The sequence below is a fragment of the Fukomys damarensis genome, unplaced genomic scaffold, assembly GCF_012274545.1.
Source record: "Fukomys damarensis isolate Sample0158 unplaced genomic scaffold, DMR_v1.0_HiC HiC_scaffold_28, whole genome shotgun sequence".
NCBI classification, from domain to species: Eukaryota; Metazoa; Chordata; class Mammalia; order Rodentia; family Bathyergidae; genus Fukomys; species Fukomys damarensis.
This window is the reverse complement of record NW_022900940.1, coordinates 6763872-6785222: the sequence shown is the minus strand read 5'-3', so window position 1 is coordinate 6785222 and position 21351 is coordinate 6763872. Positions and strand designations below refer to the sequence as shown.

Sequence of the window (21351 nt, the reverse complement as noted above, 5' to 3'; positions counted from 1 at the left end):
ATTTTTGGCTAAGACATTTTACAAAGACCAGAAAGAAAAACAAAAAAACAAAACAATACTTAAAAAAGCAGGACCCTCCAGCCTGACAGCAGAGTGGGTAGGTATCTAATTCCCTATAGTAAGTCTTAGTACCTTTAAAGTTCATCAGTTGTTTCAGGACATTTAACAGAAACGCAAATTTCTTCCCAGACAACATTATGGGATATAATAAAGTTCTATCGCAGACCAGGAGTGGGACACTTTTTTCCTAGCACAATCTACTCCTTGAAGCCAGGCCTAAACCCCTATGTCTCCAGCCAATGGAGCAGAATGGGTGGGAACAATGGAGTCAACTTCTTTCCTTTTCCCCACACCCAGCCCATGAGCAAGTCCTTCAAATTCTTGGACCACCTGACCAGAACATGCCCCCCTCCCCATCTTCCCAGCCCATTTCTCGCCAGCACTGCTGCAGTCAGTCTGACGAACTGCCTCTGGGCTTCCCTCTCGCAGCCCTCCTGCTAAGTTATGAAGGGGAAATTTTTCAAGCATAAATCAGAGCCTGTTACTTCCTGCGGGGGATTCCCATTGTGATCAGAACGAGTCCAACTCCTCTCTTGTTTTGAAGCCTCCCCTTGCTTCTCCCATTTCCTAGCCAGCCATTCCAGTCATGGTGGCCTCCACCCTGTCATTTGGACACACCAAATTCACTCCTCCTCGAGAACTTTCCCCTAGTTATTTCTTCTGCTTCCATGACCTTCCTGGGTTTCCCCATGGCTAACTCCAGCTGACCAAGTCCTTGGCCTTCAGAGGCCTTTCCTGACGGCCCGACTATAGGGACATGAGCACTCCTGGCCACCGCAGGACTCTAGATCCACCGTCCTGCTTGTCTTACTCCTTCTTTCACTCTCTGGCAGGATTTTCACTTTTCTTTGTTTATGAGCATCAGCTGACTTCCCCCTTCAGAATATACTCATATGCTTCATTTTGAGAGAACGGGATTTGAAGCTAGGCCTATCTAGGCTCACAGCCAGGCTCTGACCATGACGCAAGGACTAAAAAAATGGGGAAACATCTTTCCTGATGAATCTCCTTGTACTCACTCACCTTTCAACTTGGGAATGGTGATTTTCCTGATTGAAAAATGTCTTTTTAGGCCCATCTGAGGAATACTGAGTGATTAAGCAGAATCATGTAAAAATCAAAGTTATTTGACCCTCGTTCTGATCTCCCAGAAGACAACATGAGTTGTAACGGAAGAACCACAATTGCTCAATTCCAAACTAGGGCTGACACATCACAAAAGAAAGCGGAGAGTGTCTCTGATACACATGCAACTGCTGCACACTTACTTGCCTTCCCCTTGTATGCTTGAATGGATTTCCCCTGGGCTCAGTGCTTTAATATCTAAATGTGAGAACATCGCTGAGTGCAGAACAAATATCCTACGTAATCTAATCACCTAGGCTTTAAAAACCAAACGGCGCAAAATAAAAGAGGAAAGGAACTGCCAGCTTAGATGTGTGCTATGCTCTGTACCTGCACAGAAGACAACTCTGGGATTTCCAGAGTTGCAATTCCCTGGGACTCTCCCTAGGAAACGCATGCGAAATGTGTTAGTACATCAAGGCGTTCACCCAACACCTCCCTCCTGCCAAAGCCTGGCTGTGAACCCCAGAGGGGTCCTAGATACTTAAGAAAAAAGTCTCAAATGAAGTCCATACTTTATGTTAGGGTCGGCAACTTTTTTTTTCGTAAAGGGGCCCAGTCTAAGTGCAGTGTTTTACACTTTGCGAACTCTACAGTCTCTATAATAGTCATTTCTGCTATCACGACACCAAAGCAGCCAGAACAATACATGAATAAATGTGTTCCACTGTGTCCTAACAGGACTTTATTCATGAGTGCTGAAATTTGTATTTTATATCATTTTCTTTATTTTTAATTTTTTTTAAATTTTTTGGTTTTTTGAGACAGGGTCTCACTATGTAGTTGAGACTGACCTGGAACTCACTATGTAGCCCAGGCTGGTCTCGAACTCACAGCGATCCTCCTGCCTCAGCCTCCCGCGTGCTGGGATTACAGGCGTGCACCACCAAGCCCGGCAATATATCATTTTTTCATGTCTAAAATATTATTCTTCTTTTAAGTTTTTCCTATTTATATAAAAATATAAAAACTATTGATTTTGTACTAAAGCCTTGAGCTTTCCAGGCAGGTGTTGTGCTGCTGAGCTACACTCCTGGCCCTAGAATTATAACTTCAGGAGAGTGATCACTGAAATTGTGTGCTCTTGTTTTCCCTTAGCAATCTCAAGGGAAGGCGAAAGTATAGTTTTTCCCAAAGTGTGGGAGGCAAAGGCTTCAGAGGTAACACTCGACGTGACATTAGTTTGTAAACCAAAGTAAGGTTCTTTCAACCTTCCCACCTACTGCAAGACAGTTCACATGTCTCTAACTCCTCCTTGCTACTTGCTGATCAATTTCTTCAAGGAAGTAAGGGGGGCCTGAGGTTCTCAGTGCCACTCTCTTACTCATTGCCAAGATTTTACCCAATAGCTCCCCGCCTCCACCCCTGGGGGATACATTCCCAGACTCTGGGTGGATACCTGAAACCAAGGACAGAACTGAATCCTAAGGATCTGATACCCTAAGCTACACCTGACAAAGGAATGGCTCACATCCTAGGAAGGACGGAACAGTGGCATGAGATTTCATCCAGCTACTCAGAGGAGCACACATTGAAAACTCATCGCATGTTTATTTCTGGAATTTTCTATGTAGTATTTTTGGACTGTGGTTGGCCCTGCTAATTGAACCCAGAGAAAGCAAACACGGATAAGGGGGTGTCATGGTATGTGATTGTTCAGACCCAACAATGAACTGTTATGGGCCTTGCCTGGCAGGTCTTGGGGGTTAGCTGTCCTCCCCAGGTCGCATTTGGTGACTAGCCAGTGTAGTGCAGTTTTTTCAAGGGGGTTGCAAATGAGGACACAGACCTCCTGCCCCACACCAGCCACCATCAAAGGCTCCTCCAGCCCGCGCTCTTCCATTATAAGTACTTTTCTCCACTGTAACTCAGCACCTATCTGCTCCTACTCCTTTCTGCTCCCCCAACCCCAGCCTTAACACATGGGTCATAAGGACGCAGTGGTCTTTCGCTCGTAGCCTGGATGGAATAAAAAAGGAGAGGAGGAGGAGGAAGTTTCACTTTTGCTTCTTTGGAGGAGCTCCGGTCTCCAGCATCGCCTCTGGATGTCCATCCTCAGGCTTCAGCCCAGACCCTCGGCTTTCCCATAGGAACAGAGAACCGCACTGAGCTCCAGGCCCGCGACCTTTGACTAGATCCCAGGTTCTCCAGTGTGCAGACGGCCCTTTTGCACTCCTCCACCCCTGACTGCAAGCAACCACTGTGAGGCTGCCTTGTAAGATTGTATATACCCTTTCACCCTTCGGGAACTCCAACTGATCAAACTGAGGAGCAGAGCCTGTTTTTGTCTCATGCCTGCGCTGCAGCAGTTACACAAATAGAGGCTTGCTCACTATTTTCAGTTTGGCTCCTTGATCTAATTGGCCACCCTGACACTTGTTTGCTTGAGGGTTTGGGAGCTGGCAACCAGGCAGCATCTTTATCTTGAACAGAATAATTTTGTTTTTATTGTGCTTGATTCTAGTGTTACCTCCTACTATGGCGAATGACACAGGAGTTATCTTTCTGGTGAGATTTCCTCCAATTATTTAGATGAAAAATAACGAGAGACTGGTATGGAAATAGTAAGAGTGGATTTGCACTGGGGATGATGACATGTGCGTATAATCCCAACACTTGGGAGGTCGAGGCAGGAGGGTTGTCAATTCAAGACTGGTCTGGGCTATGTAGCGAGACCCTGGTTCAAAAAACTCAAACCCAAACCAAACCAAGCCAAAACCCAAACAAAAAGGGTAGATGTGGGACAGCATTAGGTTCAAGTGGCCCTAGAGACAACAACACAGGGTAACTGATGGTAGGCAAACTGGCATAACTTAAGGCTTTGGGGATATTTGGTCTTCAAAAGGCATGATGACCAAAGTGTCCGTACTGCTTTAAGCTGGTTAGCACATGTCTGAGAATGGTGGCAAGAGCACACTTACATCCCGAATGGCCTCATAGAGCGCCCTGAAGGATGGCTGCTTGTCATCGTGGTACACGCCCCGGTTCCCATGCAGGACAGACACGCCCTCTCGCTCAGCCTCCTTGCAGTTGCTCCCATACATGCAGTGATCAGGACGGTAGTTCCACTGGCAGGGGAATACGTAGAGACACTCTGAGGGTGACAAGAGAAAGACAGTCACAGTCAGTGCTAGCTCTCATCTGCATGTTGGGTAAAGATGCTTAATGTCCCTTCTGTACGTGATTCCAGGGCATAGGAGTGTGTGACTCAGACCAAACAACACCATTTTTGTTAAAATCCTGAGATCAAAGACAAAAGGGGACAAAAGGTGATCAGAATATAATATGTGTGTGCACATATGTGTGTATATGTGTGTTTATGTCTTTAAACAAGTGCTTCTTTTCTTTTGGACTAAATACTGAACCCAGGGCCCTTGCACTGAGCTATATTCCAAGAGCTCTTTTAAGATAGGGTCTTGCTAAGTTACAAAGTTGCACAGGCTGGGCTCAAATTTGTGATCCTCCAGCCTCAGCTTCCCAAGGTACTGGGACTACAGGCGTGTTCTTAACCTGGGATGATTCCACCCCCACCCCCATAGTATCCCTGATGACCTTTAGTAATATTTTAAGGGAGAAACTGTTGGTTATTGGTTGTTACATATGTGGAAAGCTGGTACTGGCATTGGGCGAGCCCTCTAAACCTCCTACAGGGGCCAGGGATGCTCTCCACACCCCACAATGAACAGGAAAGCCCTCCATGATAGTTGTACTGAGACAACCCTGCTTAATCCTCCTGGACTCAGAAAAATTCCCCTTGCTGACTAGGATTATACAATTAGCAATAAATTCACTCCCAGCTTCCTGGGACCAGAGGAGACTGGATCAAAGCTCTCTGCAAATGTGTCACTGATCATAAGGAAGATCCCATCAGAGAGCACAGGGTGATCACAGCAAATCAATCACACTGTTGGAAACACTGCTTCAAGATGCACTTGTCTGCAGGGTTGCAGGCTTGCAGAAAGCTTCGGATGAAAAGCAAAGAGAGACGAGATCATCATATCTCCCCATAGACTGTATATGATGTTTCTGTGGTTCATTCTCTCACTAACCCAAGGTATCCAGGTCCCCTCTATCAAATCCTAATTGCTCACAACACACCAAGACTTTCCTCTTCTTGCAGGGACTCCATTCCACCACACTTTTCTTACACATACAGAGAGAGGCGGTCATCCTCAAATCACAATAGCTAAATTGGAATCTAACTGCTCTACTAGCTGTGTGGCCTTTCTCCACATTAGTACAGAGGATGGAAAGAAGAACTAAGAGAAATGGAAATAACTAAAAATGCTTTAGAATTGTGCCTGACATAACCCAGTTGTTGCCTTTGGTAACCCAATGGGTCAGAGCACTCCTTTACGATATCCACCTGGACACCTGCAAAATTTCCCAGCCAAGTGAACTGTCCTAGAACTGATCTCTGTTTTAAAAATTACACTAATTGATGGGAATGAAACCATTTATTGAGTGCCTTTTATGTGTACTGTGGACAAAGCAAATCATGGAAAAGTCCACTCCTTGCCTTTATGAAGCTTAAGGCCCGATAATGAAAGCTTTTGTCTCTTCCCAAGTTTTTTAGGATTCTACTACAGGAGGCAATAATTTCTCTCTCTGCAACATCCCTCAAGGACTGAGCCTGGGAAAGGACACTCAATAGCAGAAGACAAAGTGGAAATGGTTAATCCAAGTGTGGTGGCACACAATTGTAATCCCAGCACTCGGGAGGCTGAGGCAGGAGGATTGCTGTGAGTTTGAGACCAGCCTGGGCTACATAGTGAGTTCTAGGGCAGTCTGAACTACATAGTGAGACCCTGTCTCGAAAACAAACAAACAAAAATGAAGTGGAAATGGCTTGAGCATTGGAATCAAACAAAATATAGGTTCTAAATTAGTATCTACCCCTTGGTGAGTTCCTGAAACATTTGGCCCAGGTTGAGAAGCCGTAAAGAAGGCAAATTCTCCAAACCTGAACCCCATCTTCCCCCTGTGTTAGTTGTGATCCAACAGCAAGAGGGCCAAGAAAGCCAGCACTGGAGTCCACCTGTTGGGTTTGGACACGACACAGAACTCGGCCACTAGTGGAATCAATTCAAATTAACATAGTTTTTCTGCATCCCAGTTCCATCATCTATATAATGGGAAGAATCAAACGTATTCACTGTTCATCGGATCTAAGGAAGTTCATTTACGTACATACTAGGAAGAGCCTGACATATGGAAAGCACAGAATGTAAGCGATGATAATCATTATTACTACACTTACAGTTACAAGACTATTGTGTTAGGTTGCTGGAAGGATACAAGATAATTTACACAGAACGGGCCTACCAGTTTCCAATATATAAGCTTTCTGAGATAAATGTTTGCTCTGATTGCTTCCAGACATGTAGGTAGCCAGTCACTCTGGGCTTTTTATGGGTCACAGATCTCTTTGAGAAGCTAGTAAAAACTTTAGACCTTGACTTTGGAAAATTACTATTGGGAACATATAAAGACCTGTAAAGAACATTTGCTTACAAGTTCAGGGATTTATAGGTTCTCTAAAGGCCAGCTGAGAACTTCAGGTGTTGAATCTCAAGTATGAAATACAATTCAAGACAGAATTCATTTCACATTTTCACACTCCCTTCTAAATTTCCCACAGCAAGAAATGCAAACTGTATAGAACACGTAATCAAAACAAGTATTTGTTCACCACATTACTGCCAGGCATTGGTGTCTCAGGATGATAAGGGGCTGCTCCAGCCCTCAGGGGATTTATGCTTTTATAAGGGAGAAGGTATGAAGTGTGGCCAAAATGGACGTGTATTATCAGGCTCGTAGAAAGGAGAGTTCATTACGGGAGGTGAGATGAAAGGATGTCTCAGTAAAATTTTATTTAAATTCCAGGTTTTAGTAAGGCTGGGATTCTGACAGAAGCAGAAACATGAAAGAATATCCGGGGAGGAGAAAATAGCCTGATCATAGTAAAACGTTTGGAAATTGCAGTGCCATTTAGAAAAGATAAACTTAGTTTTGAAGGCAAAGGCAATCTCTTCAAAGTGTTCAAAGGAGGAGGACAATAGTGTAAAAGTTGACATATATTTTTAAAAAAACAAAAAAGAAAACCAGTTCAAACTGCAAAAAAAAAAAAAAGTTGACATATATTACTTTGACTTAAAATACTCAAAATATAGAAATCTCTATTAGGTGGCAAGTAGTTAACTTTGGTTCTAGGCTGTGAAGAAAAAAAAAAAAATCAGTTTTTCTCTTTTGAAAGAAGATAGGAAGGTCAGAAAATCGGAAGTACAACTGCGTAAGGGCAGGAAGCAGGGCAGCTCCAGGGCCCTGGGGACGGGACCCACTGCGGTCAACTTTTCCAGGCTGCACCCTGGATGGACCACCCTTGAAGTCCACTTCCTGCTCCTGAACTCCCAGATCTAAACTTCCGGGAGACAGTCTGACTGGTTTAGCAGGGGTCATGGGAGGGCAGGGCTCTGAGGCTGCATGCAGTGGGGGAAGGGTAATTTCCCTGAGGACAATGGGTGCTCCTAGTGAAAGGCAGGAAAGCCAACAATGCACAACTAAACTACCTGATCTGTTTTTAATCCGCAGATAAGCTCAGAAATCCTCTTTTTATGATAGGGGCCAAGGAGCAGGGAGGGGCATCAGAGAGCAGGGTTGAAGGTGGAAACCTACATAGATCAGCTAATGAACACGAAAGAGGCCAAATGGGGGTTATTTGGCATCTATCAGTGAATTTGTTCTGAAATGGATCTATTTTAAGCACAATTTACCAGGGCTGTTAAAGCTTGCTGTTTATTTTTATTTTACTGTATTTGTTTATTTTTTATTGTTTTTCCAGACAGGGTTTTGCTATGTAGTTCAGACTCACCTCGAACTCACTGCAGTCTTCCTGCCTCAGCTGCCAGATGGGATTATGGGCAGGTATGCATCACCATATCTGGCTAAAACTGCTAACTGCTGTTCAAAAAGAGATAGCATCTGGGCATGGTGGCACACACCTGTAATCCCAGCACTTGGAACGGTGAGGCAGGACAATCCCTGCAGAGCAAATTGAACTACATAGTGAGTTCAAGGTCAACCATGAAGCAGGTCCTAGTCTCAAAAAAGAAAAAAGGCTAGCCATGGAATTTTTCCAGTTGTCTTACTGCTGATGAAATAATGCAACAGATGGATTCTCAATCCCCCCAAAAAAACAACTACAATTTCTTTAAAAAATTTCAAGCCAACCTATTTTGAGGCCTTTGGTCTTTGTTATTTTTCTTCTGGTTGTAAATAAAGAAACGCATTAGTTGACTACTTGTGTGTCTGAATCCCTTAGTGAGAACTGTAGTGGTCTACGTTCATTTCTGGAGCCTGCTAGCTACCTGTAGCGTACTGTGTGAATTCATTGCTCCTTGCCTTTCTGATCATTTCACACCCTTGGCATCTCTGAGATTAAGGAACAGCTAGTTTATACCTGTTAATTTTAACTTCATGGTTGTCACTCACTATACTTTGTGTCAACAGAATGGAGGCTATTTGATTGCGCTGTGAACAATTTTTTAATGTCCTATAATGATTAATCCTGACTGTCAACCTGACCCAAGAATGGAGAAAGCACACTTCTACGTGTGTCTGCAAGGGTGCTTCCAGAGATAAATGGCTGGCAAATGACATTTCTGCCTCACCACAGACCTAAATTAATGGAGCAAGCTGACCACACACTGAAAGCAGGAGCCATAATAACCCTTTCCACCCCTGACTTGACTTTCTTAGGTACTTTGCTACATGGAGAGCTGACTAACATGTTCTGTCTCAGAACAGAGCTTTCCCAGAATTTTCTCCCTCCTTCCAGAGTGCACCTTGTTCCTTCAAAATGGCAATTCATTCTTCCAAGAAGATTTTCCCTATTGCAAAGTCTTCTCTCCCTTTGGTCTGGAAGATCTCTTTCTCAGCTCTTCATTTATTTCCTTCATATTGCCATTATCATAATTTGTGATTCTGAATGAAAAGTCCTATGATTGGGTGTCTACTTCCTCTAATAAAAAGTAGGTTTCATCAACAAAGGAACTTTATCCTGCCTGCCACTACAGTCCCAGCATCTAGTCCTGTCAGCTGGTACACAGTAGGTTTTCAGAAAATATCTGCAGAATGAATGAAATGACTCTTATGTCTTCCTCTGCCATGTGTGTACCTCTGTCCTTTCCTTTGCCTTCTACTCCTTTCTGTCCCTACTTTCCTTTCCTTTCCTTTTCCTCCCTATGGTCCCTTTTTCTTCTCATTTACTTCACCTCTCTTCATTTATTGTTTTAATTCCATTCATTCAACCAATGCTTCTGAAGACAAACTTCATTTAGGTGCTAAATGTGAAAGACATGAATGAAGCAGATGTCACCCCTCCACTCAGACCCTTCCATTTCCACTCTGCTTTTCTGTGCTTTATGTCAGAGCTCCTGAACTTCCCAGAATCCCCTACTTGTGATTTGCCACCAATTTCCTAGAATAGTCCTAATGTGAAGTAATTGGGCCTGTCATCCCCACAGCATGGCCTCACAATCCCCTGACACTGAGTGCTTCTGTTGTGGTGAAAGTACAATTTGGTTGCACACCCAAGGCCAGGGTGCCAACGGTCCTGAGAAGGATAAGAACAAGGCCATCACAAAGGCCACTGCAGACTTGTTCCACACGACTGTGGGGTCTGCTGCCGGAGGACCCTGCCTCTTCTCTCTGTCCCCAGACAGAACTCTACTGCCTCTACTCTACCTTCCTATCTCTACTTATCTGGCTTCATTTTCTTCCCTTCCCACAGCCCAGTTTTCTAGAAATGCCTCTGAAAAAGAAGCATGTGTTCATTTCTGAGAGAAGAAAGTTTGAATAACATTGCCCCTCTGGTCCCTTATGTCTGGTTATCCATGGTGGGCTTCAGAGCTGTGCTGGGCTGGGCCTGCAGGTCTGTCTTTCTCTTTCTCAAGAATGTGAGTTAGGAAACATAAGAGAACTATTATTGTTGGCTGTGGACTTGTACAGTTGTAGTGACTTGGTATTGATCATTGGGTTGGGCCCTGGGCAAAGATGGAGAATGCTGAAAGAGTGGAATCAGTCATTAAGAGAAGCAAAGAAGACAGAACCACGATGTCTCTGAAGGCTGGAGAAACAACTTTGGTCCTGTGTAGCTTCCCACAGCCAGCTGTCACAAAAGCTGGCTTGACCTGATTCGTGTGGCCACTAGTGTCCCAACACTCTTGGTATTTACTCCCTCTTAGCTGGCATGGATGAATTTGGAACCCTGAAGCCTAAGCACACCCATGCCAAGACATCTTCCTGGAGAGAGTTCTCTTTGGGCTCTTGGCAGATTTATCCCTTCTACAGAACTCTGATCCTGACTCAAACTCACATGTCAAGATGTAAGCTCAGATTTCCAGCCTGGGTGAAGCAGCCTAGGCTTTGCCTGCCAGGAAATACCCTGCAGGAGAAGCTACTTCCACAGCTCCAACAGGCTTCTCCTGTCTCCCCTTGATTTGGTCTACACCTAGCACTGCAGTTGGACACCCACAGGCATGTGCTACCTAATTAGAGCAAGAGTCTTAAAACATTTTGTAGCTAATGACTTTTAAACACACTTTATAAAGCGGTGTTACTGGCTACAGGAGACTCATAATAACATTCCAGACATGTGCTACAGGTTTTAAGCACATTGCTTCATCCATAGCAACCCAAGGAATCATAACAATAAACATGTTTATCTCCTATGTGCCAGCCAATATTAGCTCCCTCTCTCTAGGGGTAAAGGTGACACTTCTTCTTCTTCTTTTTTTTTTTTTCAAATATAAGTGGTTCTGGGTTATAGGAAGTGCCCACAAAAAATACAAATAAAGAAAAACTTTAAGATAAGATGGGTATCACTGGCTTTTCAGTTCAAAAGATTGCACATTTAATAAAGTCCCAGATAAAGAGTGAAACAGAAAAATCAAACACAATCATACAAAGAACATTTAGTAAGTTCATCAATATCCGATCTAAAACCTGGTTACTTGATACTGCTCAGAATTAGGGTTCAGAGCAACCAGATGATTATTTTAGAATATCTTTTTCCCAGGATGTGTAAGACGGGGAGTGCAGAAACCATTAAACTCAGCTGAGGTCAGCCCCAATTATAGCAAGGGGCTTGTGTCTAATTGCAAAACTGCTATAGCAGGTCTTTGAGTACTATTTACTCACTGATAACATCCTCAAATGATCTGCAACACGCTAAGAGGATTTCTGGGGAAGCAACCGTGTGAATCTTTTGAATTCCTCAGTTTGAAGATAGGGATGGAGAAGCTTATGTCAGATAGTTTTAGCCACACAACAGAGAAGAAAAGGCAACATTAAAAGGCAAGAAAGACTACACAGAAAAGCTGCATAACCAAATATCGACCTGGCTCTCTAGGATCCCCCACTCCTTCTCTGAGAAGTTCCCTGCGCCCCAATTTGGGCTGGAGGAATGTTGTGGATTTATACCCCTGCTCCAATACTCATTAGCTGTGCAGCGAATTACTTAACTCTTTCCCTTGATTTGTCTGTCTCTAAGGTGGAGATCATATTCTCAGGGTCATGATGAGGATTAAATAAAAGAATAGATCAGCACCTGCCACTTAGTAAATAATAAACATTGGCCATTACGGCTGAGTGCGTGTTCCTGGCCTAGCCGAGCCATGCTGGAACCATATTTCTCTCCTGAGAATGTGGAACTGGGATCAAGCTGGTCATTCTGTATGGCTGGACTAGTAGCCAGAAACCTCAGCGTCGTGCTTTGAGGCCTACAGAGCAGAGAATGACAATCTCCACAGAAAGGAATAAACAGCCTCAGTGGGAGGAAGTCTCATTTGCCTGCCTTCCTACTCCTGTTTGTTTATTTAAAAGGCATTCTTTGTGCTTAGACTAAATACAGGGGTCCTCCCCACCACGTTTGCAGCCAAGAATCCTAAACAATACACCTACAGCTAGAAAAAAGGTGAAATCTGCTTTAGAAGGAAAAAGGATGAGAAACAGATTAAATTCTCTATTACTGTCAGAAGAAAAAGAGACTAAAATACAACAAAAGTGAATGGCCAAGACATTCTTTTGGTCTACTTAGGGTTAAGCATCTTTACCAAAAACTCCTTATCAGCCTGCTTCTTTTCCTTTTGATCCAGAGACATATGAAATTAGGCTTTATAGTAGAATTTTTGTGTATGTATTTTTTAAAAGGTCCATTATAGGTTCTTCAAGGGTGACATGCAGTAGTAGGCAGAAACCTTTATCAACGGGAATCTCTCACTACTTCAGAATTTTTAAACAAAAGAAAGGTCTGAATAGAGTAAGGATTATTTTTAACCCCTCTGAAGATTTTTCTCAAGTAGAAAACATGGTCTCTATTTTAATGACATTAAATAAAGTTTTAGCTAAGAAGGAAATTTTCGTAGCTTCAGCTATTTAATAAGCATAGACCAGAAATTTTCATCTCCCTCCCTCCATCCCTCCCTCCCTCATCCTTACTTACCAAATCACTAGCTTAGCAATAAAAACACTCCTTTCGCTGCTCTAGATGGAAAGAAAAAGGGATGTGAGGATCTAGGTCCTGATTCTAGGTTTCTTTAGCCCTGTACCAGTCACTTAACCTCCAGGATCCTGCAAACCAATTCCCTTCAATTGAGCAATTACCAAAGCTACGCAGGGTCTCATCTCTAGATTGTACTATTTGTGTTTAGTTTTGTGCCTCATATCAACTTTGATTGTACTTCTTGGAAGAATAGTGTGGCAAAATTAAAAAGAGAGTTTCAAAAAACAGAGCCCAATGTTGGAGGTTTCAACATTTAGCCTTTTGTGTCAGTAGCCAAGGACCCGCCTCCATCAGATACCCAGGGGGGTGGATAAAAGGGCACAGAACACAGGCCCTCTGTGTACCGCTGAGGCCCCGTCAACAGTAGCCCAAGTCTGGAATGTGCTCTGTGCAGTGAGGTGGGCGTACTCAATGTCACACAAATGACATTCTTGAAAGAGAACCTACCTGGGTTGAAATAAAAAATAATATTTAATAAGTCCTGGTCTCCCCACGTGATGGCATTCTTGTACTTCTGGTATAGAGGGTACAGCATGTTCTCCCAAGCCAAGCCCGTTGGAATCATGCTGTTCTGGAAAAGAGAAAACCATCAGCAGAACTGGAGCACAGCAAATGCATCTTACTTGCTGAGAAGCACGGCAGAGAGACTGGTTTTCTTTCCCTCCAACAGAGGAGCTGATCCGGCTTTTTTTTTTCTCTCTCTTCAGATTCCGAAGGGTGGTAATTAAGTGTTTTATTTTGTGATTTTATGGGAAATCCACAAAGTTTTCTTTTTTAGAATAGATTCACTTTCTTTCTCCTAAAACAAGCATAATGAGGCAAAGTATCTGAGGGAAAACAAGCACGACAAAAGTCCAGGTCTTGGAGGAAGAAACCTGACATTTACTAAGAGGCTGGGGAGCCCACACCTAACTGATGCCATCCACGGCATGGAACTGTAAGGTGTCCATGTCGGGCAGGTCCTGCTATCTTTGGGGCATAGGACAAAGCAAACACTAGGGTTGCAGATTACAGGTATGGATGCTGGGCAAATGGGAAGTCGTGGTTGGGCCTATGGTTTTTACTCAGAAAGTCCTGTACCAAAATAACCCCTTTGTTCAGTTTATTTCTTATCTAGAAAGTGAAGGGACAAACTACAGGTAGCAGGATTAAGGCATTATGGGAAAAACATATTTCCTCATCTTAAAACAATTGTTTGCTTTTAAAATGAAAGCGATCCCTTCATAGCCTAAGTATTCAATTGTTCTATATACATAACATTAAAAACAAAAAAAATTTCTTCCTCCATCTTCCTCCAAATCCCATACCCAATTTCCCCAGAAGCCCCTAACATGAACAATTAATTGTCTCTTAGGTATTCCTCTGGAGATTTCCAGTACCAGGGATCGAACTCAGGACCTTGTGCTTGTGAGGCAGGCACAGTGCCACTGAGCTAAATCCCTAGCCCCTCTGGAGATTTCGAAGACACAAAAGTGAGCGCATTCGAGCACTATGATATGTTTGTTGCACATACTTTTTTTTGTTTTGTCTTCATACCAGAGATTGAATTTGAGACCTTGTACTTGTGAGGCAGGTGGTAGAACCACTGAGCTAAATCCCTGGCCCTCCTTTTTCTGTTTTTTGAGAAAGGCTGTCACTTTGTAGCCCAGGCTGGCCTCAAATTTGAGGCAATCCTCCTGTCTCAGCCTCCCAAGTGCTGGGATTACAGGCATGAGCCACTACACCCAGTGTAAACTTTTCTCACTTAAAGTATTTTAAACATCTTATTGTCTCAATTATAGATTAACATATTCAGTTTTATTTATTTTTTTATTTATTTTTTGGTTGCTTGAGACAGGGTCTCACTATGTAGTTGAGACAGACCTGGAACTCACTATGTAGCCCAGGCTGGTCTCGAACTCACAGCGATCCTTTTGCCTCAGCCTCCCGAGTGCTGGGATCACAGGCATGCGCCACCACACCCAGCTACATATTCACTATTATTATTATTATTATTATTATTATTATTATTATTATTAATGTTGCTGCAGATCAAACCCAGGGCTATGCACAGTCTAGTCAAGTGCTCTACCACTAAGCTCCACGCTAGCCATGACTAACCTATTTTTAATATGAGGATAAATTTTTCTGACTAGTCCTCCACTGATGTTCATTTAGGCTCTTTCCATTTCTTTGCTAGGGTAAAAGATGAGACCATGAATACCCTTGTATAAATATCTCTGTGTACTTAGGTAAGTACATTTCTAAAGTACTTCCAAGAAATAATCTTTGCAGCCTTAGATATGCAGAGTTGAAACATTTTGGAATTCCACATAATATTCCTAAATGGTAACTCCAGAAGCTCCAGGATTTATTCCATAGCCATCTGGGCTTTTCCTGAACAAACAATATTGTGTAATTTTGTAAATGTCATCCCCTGGGTCCTTCCCTCCTCACATACAGACCCCCACTGGACTCTCCAAATCTACAAAATCAACCCTCCAGGCACACCCCTGTGGGAAGGACTTACACAAGGAACTTTGAAGCATTTCGGTACCTTGAACTGGGTGCTTCTTATCCGAGTTAAATTCATCAACATGACTCCCGAGTTGACGCCCGCAGGACCGTAGAAAGGATGCCGGGCAAAGCGGCTGTACCAGCCGATCTTCGGGACTTCGTGCTCAGGGGCCATGGCCGCAAGCTGTGTAGAATTAAACTGCCCCAGAAGCTTCCAGATGTCATCAACAGGTCTCAGAAAGAGAACGTCAGTGTCCACATAGAGAAGGGAGTCCACATCCTTTAAAATCACCTTTGTGTGCAAGGTGTGGTGACAAAGCAAAAAACAGGTCAGAAACAAAGAAACTGGCCTGATGTGAAAACAACACCACCAATGTTCCATGATTTAAGGTTCAGTTATAGAAAGGAAGCCATGGTTAGCTCCCATTCTCCCTTCTTTGATTGGAGACACAAGTGTCAATCAAGAAGTACAGACTTAAAAATAAATCTTGATCTAAATTGGCCCAGGATCCTGGACTATGCTTGATACAGGTCAAACTTTCAAGGGGGATGCAATTGCTCTCTCTTCTTCCATCCTCGAGGATGGCCCCCTGTCTTCTTTTTTGGTTTGTCCTTGGGACAGCCAGACATTAGAAGATTTGAAGTGTACTCTCTCGAAGCCAGTTTACGTTGGGTTGGCACCCATTTCTTCTAGTGTTGATGGGGATGGCTGTGCATCTTTCTAAAATGGCATTTTAAGCTAAGATTTGGACTTGGGAACAGGCAGATTTGTAGACCAGAGATTGGAAAACTACTTTTTCCCATGAAGGGCCAGACATTGAATATTTTCAGCTTCAGTGCAATTACCCGAGAGCTGCTGTAGCGTGCAACAAGCACTGGAGACCTGCGTGAGAGTGAGGGGCTCGGCTCCAACGAACTGCCCTTAGGGACACTGAGATGCAAAGTTTATATCATTTTCAGATGTCCCAAAAATGCTCTTTTGATTTTTTTTAAACAGCTATTTGAAATGTAAAAGGCATTCTCTGCTGGCAGGGTTCAGTCTGCCCATCAGGCTGGCCCAGATCACTTCAGTCAGCCTCCTAGGAAGCGGGTGCCTACTTAGCTGCAGGCTTCCACCACTTTACTTTGCCCTGTGTCTGATAACGCAAGCTCTGATCTACTCATCTTATTCACCTCTTTCAGCCTTTCTTCACCAAACATAGAAGTAGCTTCACCAAGGAAGGGATCAAATCTTCCTAGGTCCCTGGCCTCACATCCTGCTGACACGGTATGAACACACGTTATGAACACACGTTATGAACTGTTTGTGTTCCTTCCGGTTCATAAACTGAAGTCCTGACTTGGAAAGTGAGAGCATTTGGGCCTGGGGCCTTCAGAAGACAATGAGGTTTGGGTGAGGTCCTGAGGGTGGGGCCCTCAGGACGGTGTTAGTGCCTGTGTAAGAAGAGGCACCACAGAGCTTTCTCTCTCTGCCAAGCAAGGTCACAGTAGGTACGCGGCCATGGGCAAGCCAAGAAGAGAGCCCTTACCTGACCCTAGCCTGCCAACACCTAGATCTCAGGCTGTCCACTTCCATGAAGTAATTTTTTGTTGTTGTTTAACCCATCCTGTCTATTTTATTTTATTACAGCAAGCTGAACAGATGAAGACAATCCTTCATTGGATAGCGGACTAAGATAAATACTTCATTGAGATGCTCAATATTTAAACTGATGGTAGGGCCGGGGATTTAGCTTAGTGGTTTGGCTGCCTGCCTCACAAGCGCAAGGTCCTGAGTTCAATCCCAGTAATGAAAAACAGAAACCAAACCAAAACAAAACTGATGAACACAGGTACCATATCCTACAGGGATCACAGGGTGCCAGACTAATTTAAAGCCTACAGGACTGGCTACAGGGTTTACCTTTCTTTCCTTAGCCAATATAGGAATGGATTTTATAGATCAATAAAATGAAATAAAAAATAATGACTATCTTAAAATAAAAAAATGTGAGATAATGAAAAGATGAAAATAAAGTGTTTGTAAATGGGGAGAGGAGGAGGGGGTGAAGGGAGGGCAGGGGTAAGGGGAAAAAATGAGAATCAAGACTTGTCATGTAGAGGTACAAGATCCCAACAATGAATGTAACTGTATCCCTAAAATGTACCAATAAACTCAATTAAAGCTTAAAAAAAAAGAAAAAAAATAATGACCATCAATCATTTCATTTAAAAAATTATCCTTTTTTTTTTTTTTTCTTTCTGTAGTGGTACTGAGGATTGAATCCAGGGCCTTTACACTGAGGTTCAACACCAGCCCTTTTCAAATTTTTTACTTTGAGGCTAAACTGCTTGAACTGCCTTTGAACTTTGCCATTCTGCTTTGCCACCCCCACTCCCAACCAAGTGCTGGGATTATAGGCAGGTTCCACGGCACCCAACTAAGAAATTACCTTGGCATCCGTTTTAACAACTCAAAAGATCTTAATTTCAGAATTAGGATGAATTCTTTAATTGAACACATGAACTTTAAAAAGAATTTACCACTTTTTTTCTTGTCTTGTCATAGAAAAGTACTAACTTTGTCAAAGACAGCTAAATGCACTTGGAATTGTTTCTGCAATCTCTATTCTAGTCCATTGAGCCTTACGATGCAAGGGAAAATGTAACTCCCAACCTGCTAGATGTCAGATGCACCCATGCACCCAGTTCATTTCCCCGAAGTCAAAGAATGAATTCCAAGGAACGCTGGAGGTTAAGAACAGGAAAATGTACCAGGGAATAGGAACGGCTCCTTAGAGACAGAAGGGGACCCAACTGGGTTGCCAACAAATGTACTTCTCTGAGAAAGTTTTAAAGAGCAAGATCAAGATCATGAGGTGAGTACAACATGGGTCAAAACTATGATCAACCAATAAGGTTATAAGAATAGCCACTTGGCTAATATTGATCATATAGTAGCAAGGGCATATGGACGACATCAGTAACCTTGACTATAATCTGTAGTCTAAGTCTTATCTTTAGTCTTTTTTGCGGGGGCAGGGATTGAATTTAGGACCTTGTGCTTGCAAAGTAGGTGTGATGCTACTGAGCTACCACCCCGATCCATTATCCATTAGTCTTTTTCTTTTTTTGGTACCAGGGATCGAACTCAGGACTTTGTGCTTGTGAGGCAGGCGGCAGAACCACTGAGCTAAATCCCCACCCCTATGCTGCTGGCATTTTGATTGGGATTGAATTAAATCTTTATATCAATTCTGGAAGTATGGCTATTATTACTATATTTGTTCTGCCTATCCAGAAACAGGATATCCTTTCATTATCTAATGTTCTCTTCAATTTTTTTTTTCTCAGAGTATTGTGTAGTTTCCAGTTCCTAGGTATTTAGTTTTTCTTAGTGCTATTGTGAATTTCTTTCTCAGTGGGTTCATTATTGGTATACATGAACATTACTTTTTGTGTGTTTTTATATTCTGCTATACTACTGAATCTGGTTATTAATTCTGGGTCTTTTGGTGGACTTTGGGGGATCTTTTATGTAGAGGATCATGTCAACTGCAAATAATGATGATTTGAATTCGTCTTTTCCGATATATATATCTATATATATCTATCTATCTATATATATATATAGATAGATAGATATATATAGATATATATATCGGAAAAGACGAATTCAAATCATCATTATTTGCAGTTGACATGATCCTCTACATAAAAGATCCCCCAAAGTCCACCAAAAGACCCAGAATTAATAACCAGATTCAGTAGTATAGATAATGTTTTGAGCTCTGAGTTAAAGAGTAGTGATAGAGGGCATTCTCATCTTGTTTCTGATTTTAGAAGGAAAACTTTTTTTCCCCACCTAATATGATATTTGCAGTAGGTTTGTCACAAATAGCTTTTATCAGATTGACTAAAAAGAAATTTCTAAGCATAAAATATTCCTTTTCTTTTTAATAGTAAGTGTGTACATGATTCAAAAACTAATATAAATTTACTGATAAGTTAGGTCCTTGTCTGTCAGTAATCAGGACCCTTCCTTAAGATAGCTAATATCCTTGGACTACTTTGCAGTATGCCCAGGGTATTTTTGCATACAAGAATAGTTATGCATATGGAATTCCCTTTTTTATGTGCACAATGCCATCAGTCTAATCCACTTGGTTTGCTTTTCTTTTTTGGTACCAGGGATTGAACCAAGAGCCCCTGCTCTTGCAGGACAGGTGGTGGAACCACTGAGCTAAATGCCCTGCCCTGCTTGTTTTCTTTTAAACCACTTGTAAGAGATACTCCCACATCAGTACACAGAGATTTTCCTTGTCATCTTTATGCCTACATAATATTCAATTATATGTATCTATCAAAATTTATCCACCCACCCACTGCCAACCATTCAGACTGCTCTTAAACTCTTGCCTTAACAAACAATGTCACAACAAAAAACCTCCTTATTCTATTTTTTGCTTTTACTATTTAATTTTACTTTTTATTAGTACTTCTTTTCAGTACATAACATTTACATTCCTTATGTGGAGTTCGTACATGTACACAACACATCTCAATTCCCTTTTTAATCCCTTTCCTTTCCTTCCCTCCCTTGCTCTCCTTCACCTCAGAGAAAGATCTATCTCCCTACTTCCTATTTTTAACTTTTATTTTGTTCCTTATCATTTTGGTTTCTCATATAGAAAAGTCACGTAATAACTAAGCCTGTGTGTGTCTGATTTGCTTCATTTAACTTTATGGTCTCGAGGTGCATCCATTTTCTTATAAATGACTCACTTATCTTTCTTTATGGCAGAGTAGTACTCCATGGTGCATAAATACCACATTTTCCTTATCCATTCATCTGTTGATGGACATAGAGACTGCTTCCAAGATTTAGCTATTATGGATTATGCTGCTATAAACATGGGTGTGCATGGATCACTGCAATATGATGTCTTTAAGTCTTTTGGGAAGATGCCTAGAATACACCTGAATGTAAAAATATAATTACTGAGCCAAAAGGAATTGTTAAAAACATAATATAAATATATAATTACCAAGTCCCAAAATACATGTATTGTGAATTGATGGGTAGTCAAAATCTACCCCCAGAAGGTACCCACATGGACTTTCTCCAGCAGTGTAAGGGACAGCCTCTGACCCGTTGCCCTCACCAGCACGGGGAGTGCCTGTGCTCCAGTGTTTTCTAACAGAGGTGTACCAGAGTGGCCTAGCCTGGGCTCATTTCAGCTAACTCCTGACAATCTTTCCCTGGCAGTCTGGTCTGGGCTGTAGCAGTGTGGCTGGAGGTGGCACAAGGCTGGCAGACAAGCAATAATTTCTGACCATGAAATAACAGCTCTGACTCCTCCAGGCGGGCAACCACATAGTCCCGGAACCCAATCCTGACAGGTGGGAGCCCTCTAAACCACCTCTCTAGAACTGTTCCTATTTCCTCCTCTGACAAGGTTGGATTCTGGAGACACTTTTCTGGAGGTATAAGGAAGAAAAAATTCAAGGTTACACCTTTCAGAAAACCTGTAAGTCTTCAGTCAAGGTGGTGCTATGATGACGTGAGGTTTGTCCCCTCCAAAACTAATGCTGCAATTTTGTCCCTAACATGACAGTGGTAGAGGTGGTGGGGCCTTTGAGAGACGATTAGATTCCTAGGAGAGATTAATGTCTTTCTTGAGAGCAGGTTATTAAAAAGCAAGTCCACCCCTCCTGCTTTGCCTCTTCTGTATGCTCTCTTGTCCTTCTGCTTTTCTGCCACATTATGGCACAGCATGAACCATTCTCCCTGCTCTCGACAACCCAGCCTCCATATCTGTGAGCCAAAATAAACTTTTAGTCTATAAAAATTACCACATCTGTGGCATTCTGTTTTAGCAACAGAAAACAGATCAAGACAGATGCCAAAGTCAGTGCAGCCTAAAGTAAAAATGGCAAATTAGGGACCTGTGGGTCAAATTCAGCCTACAGATTAAAAAAAATTCTTTTGGCATACATAGCATATTTGAAAAATGTGAATTAGGCACTAACTTTTTTTTAAAAATATAGAAAGTTTATAAAAGTATCAGAATTTCTTTTTTTTGTAGCCTGCATCCTATAAGAGAGAAATCTGCTGGCATCAGTCA

The 21351-nt window shown here is 42.4% G+C and overlaps 1 protein-coding gene across 2 annotated transcripts in view; it reads right to left on the bottom strand.

Annotated features, from left to right (window-relative positions):
* Gxylt2 (glucoside xylosyltransferase 2) overlaps positions 1-21351 on the bottom strand; it is a 73703-nt gene that overhangs the window by 2535 nt on the left and 49817 nt on the right. For both annotated transcript variants that reach the window (XM_033757022.1, XM_019208310.2), the window contains exons 4-6: positions 15285-15536; positions 13196-13319; positions 4107-4279 (exon numbers count right to left, since the gene is read on the bottom strand). In XM_033757022.1, coding sequence (XP_033612913.1) covers positions 4107-4279; positions 13196-13319; positions 15285-15536 — 549 coding nt within the window. The remainder of the gene's footprint in view (positions 1-4106; positions 4280-13195; positions 13320-15284; positions 15537-21351) is intronic.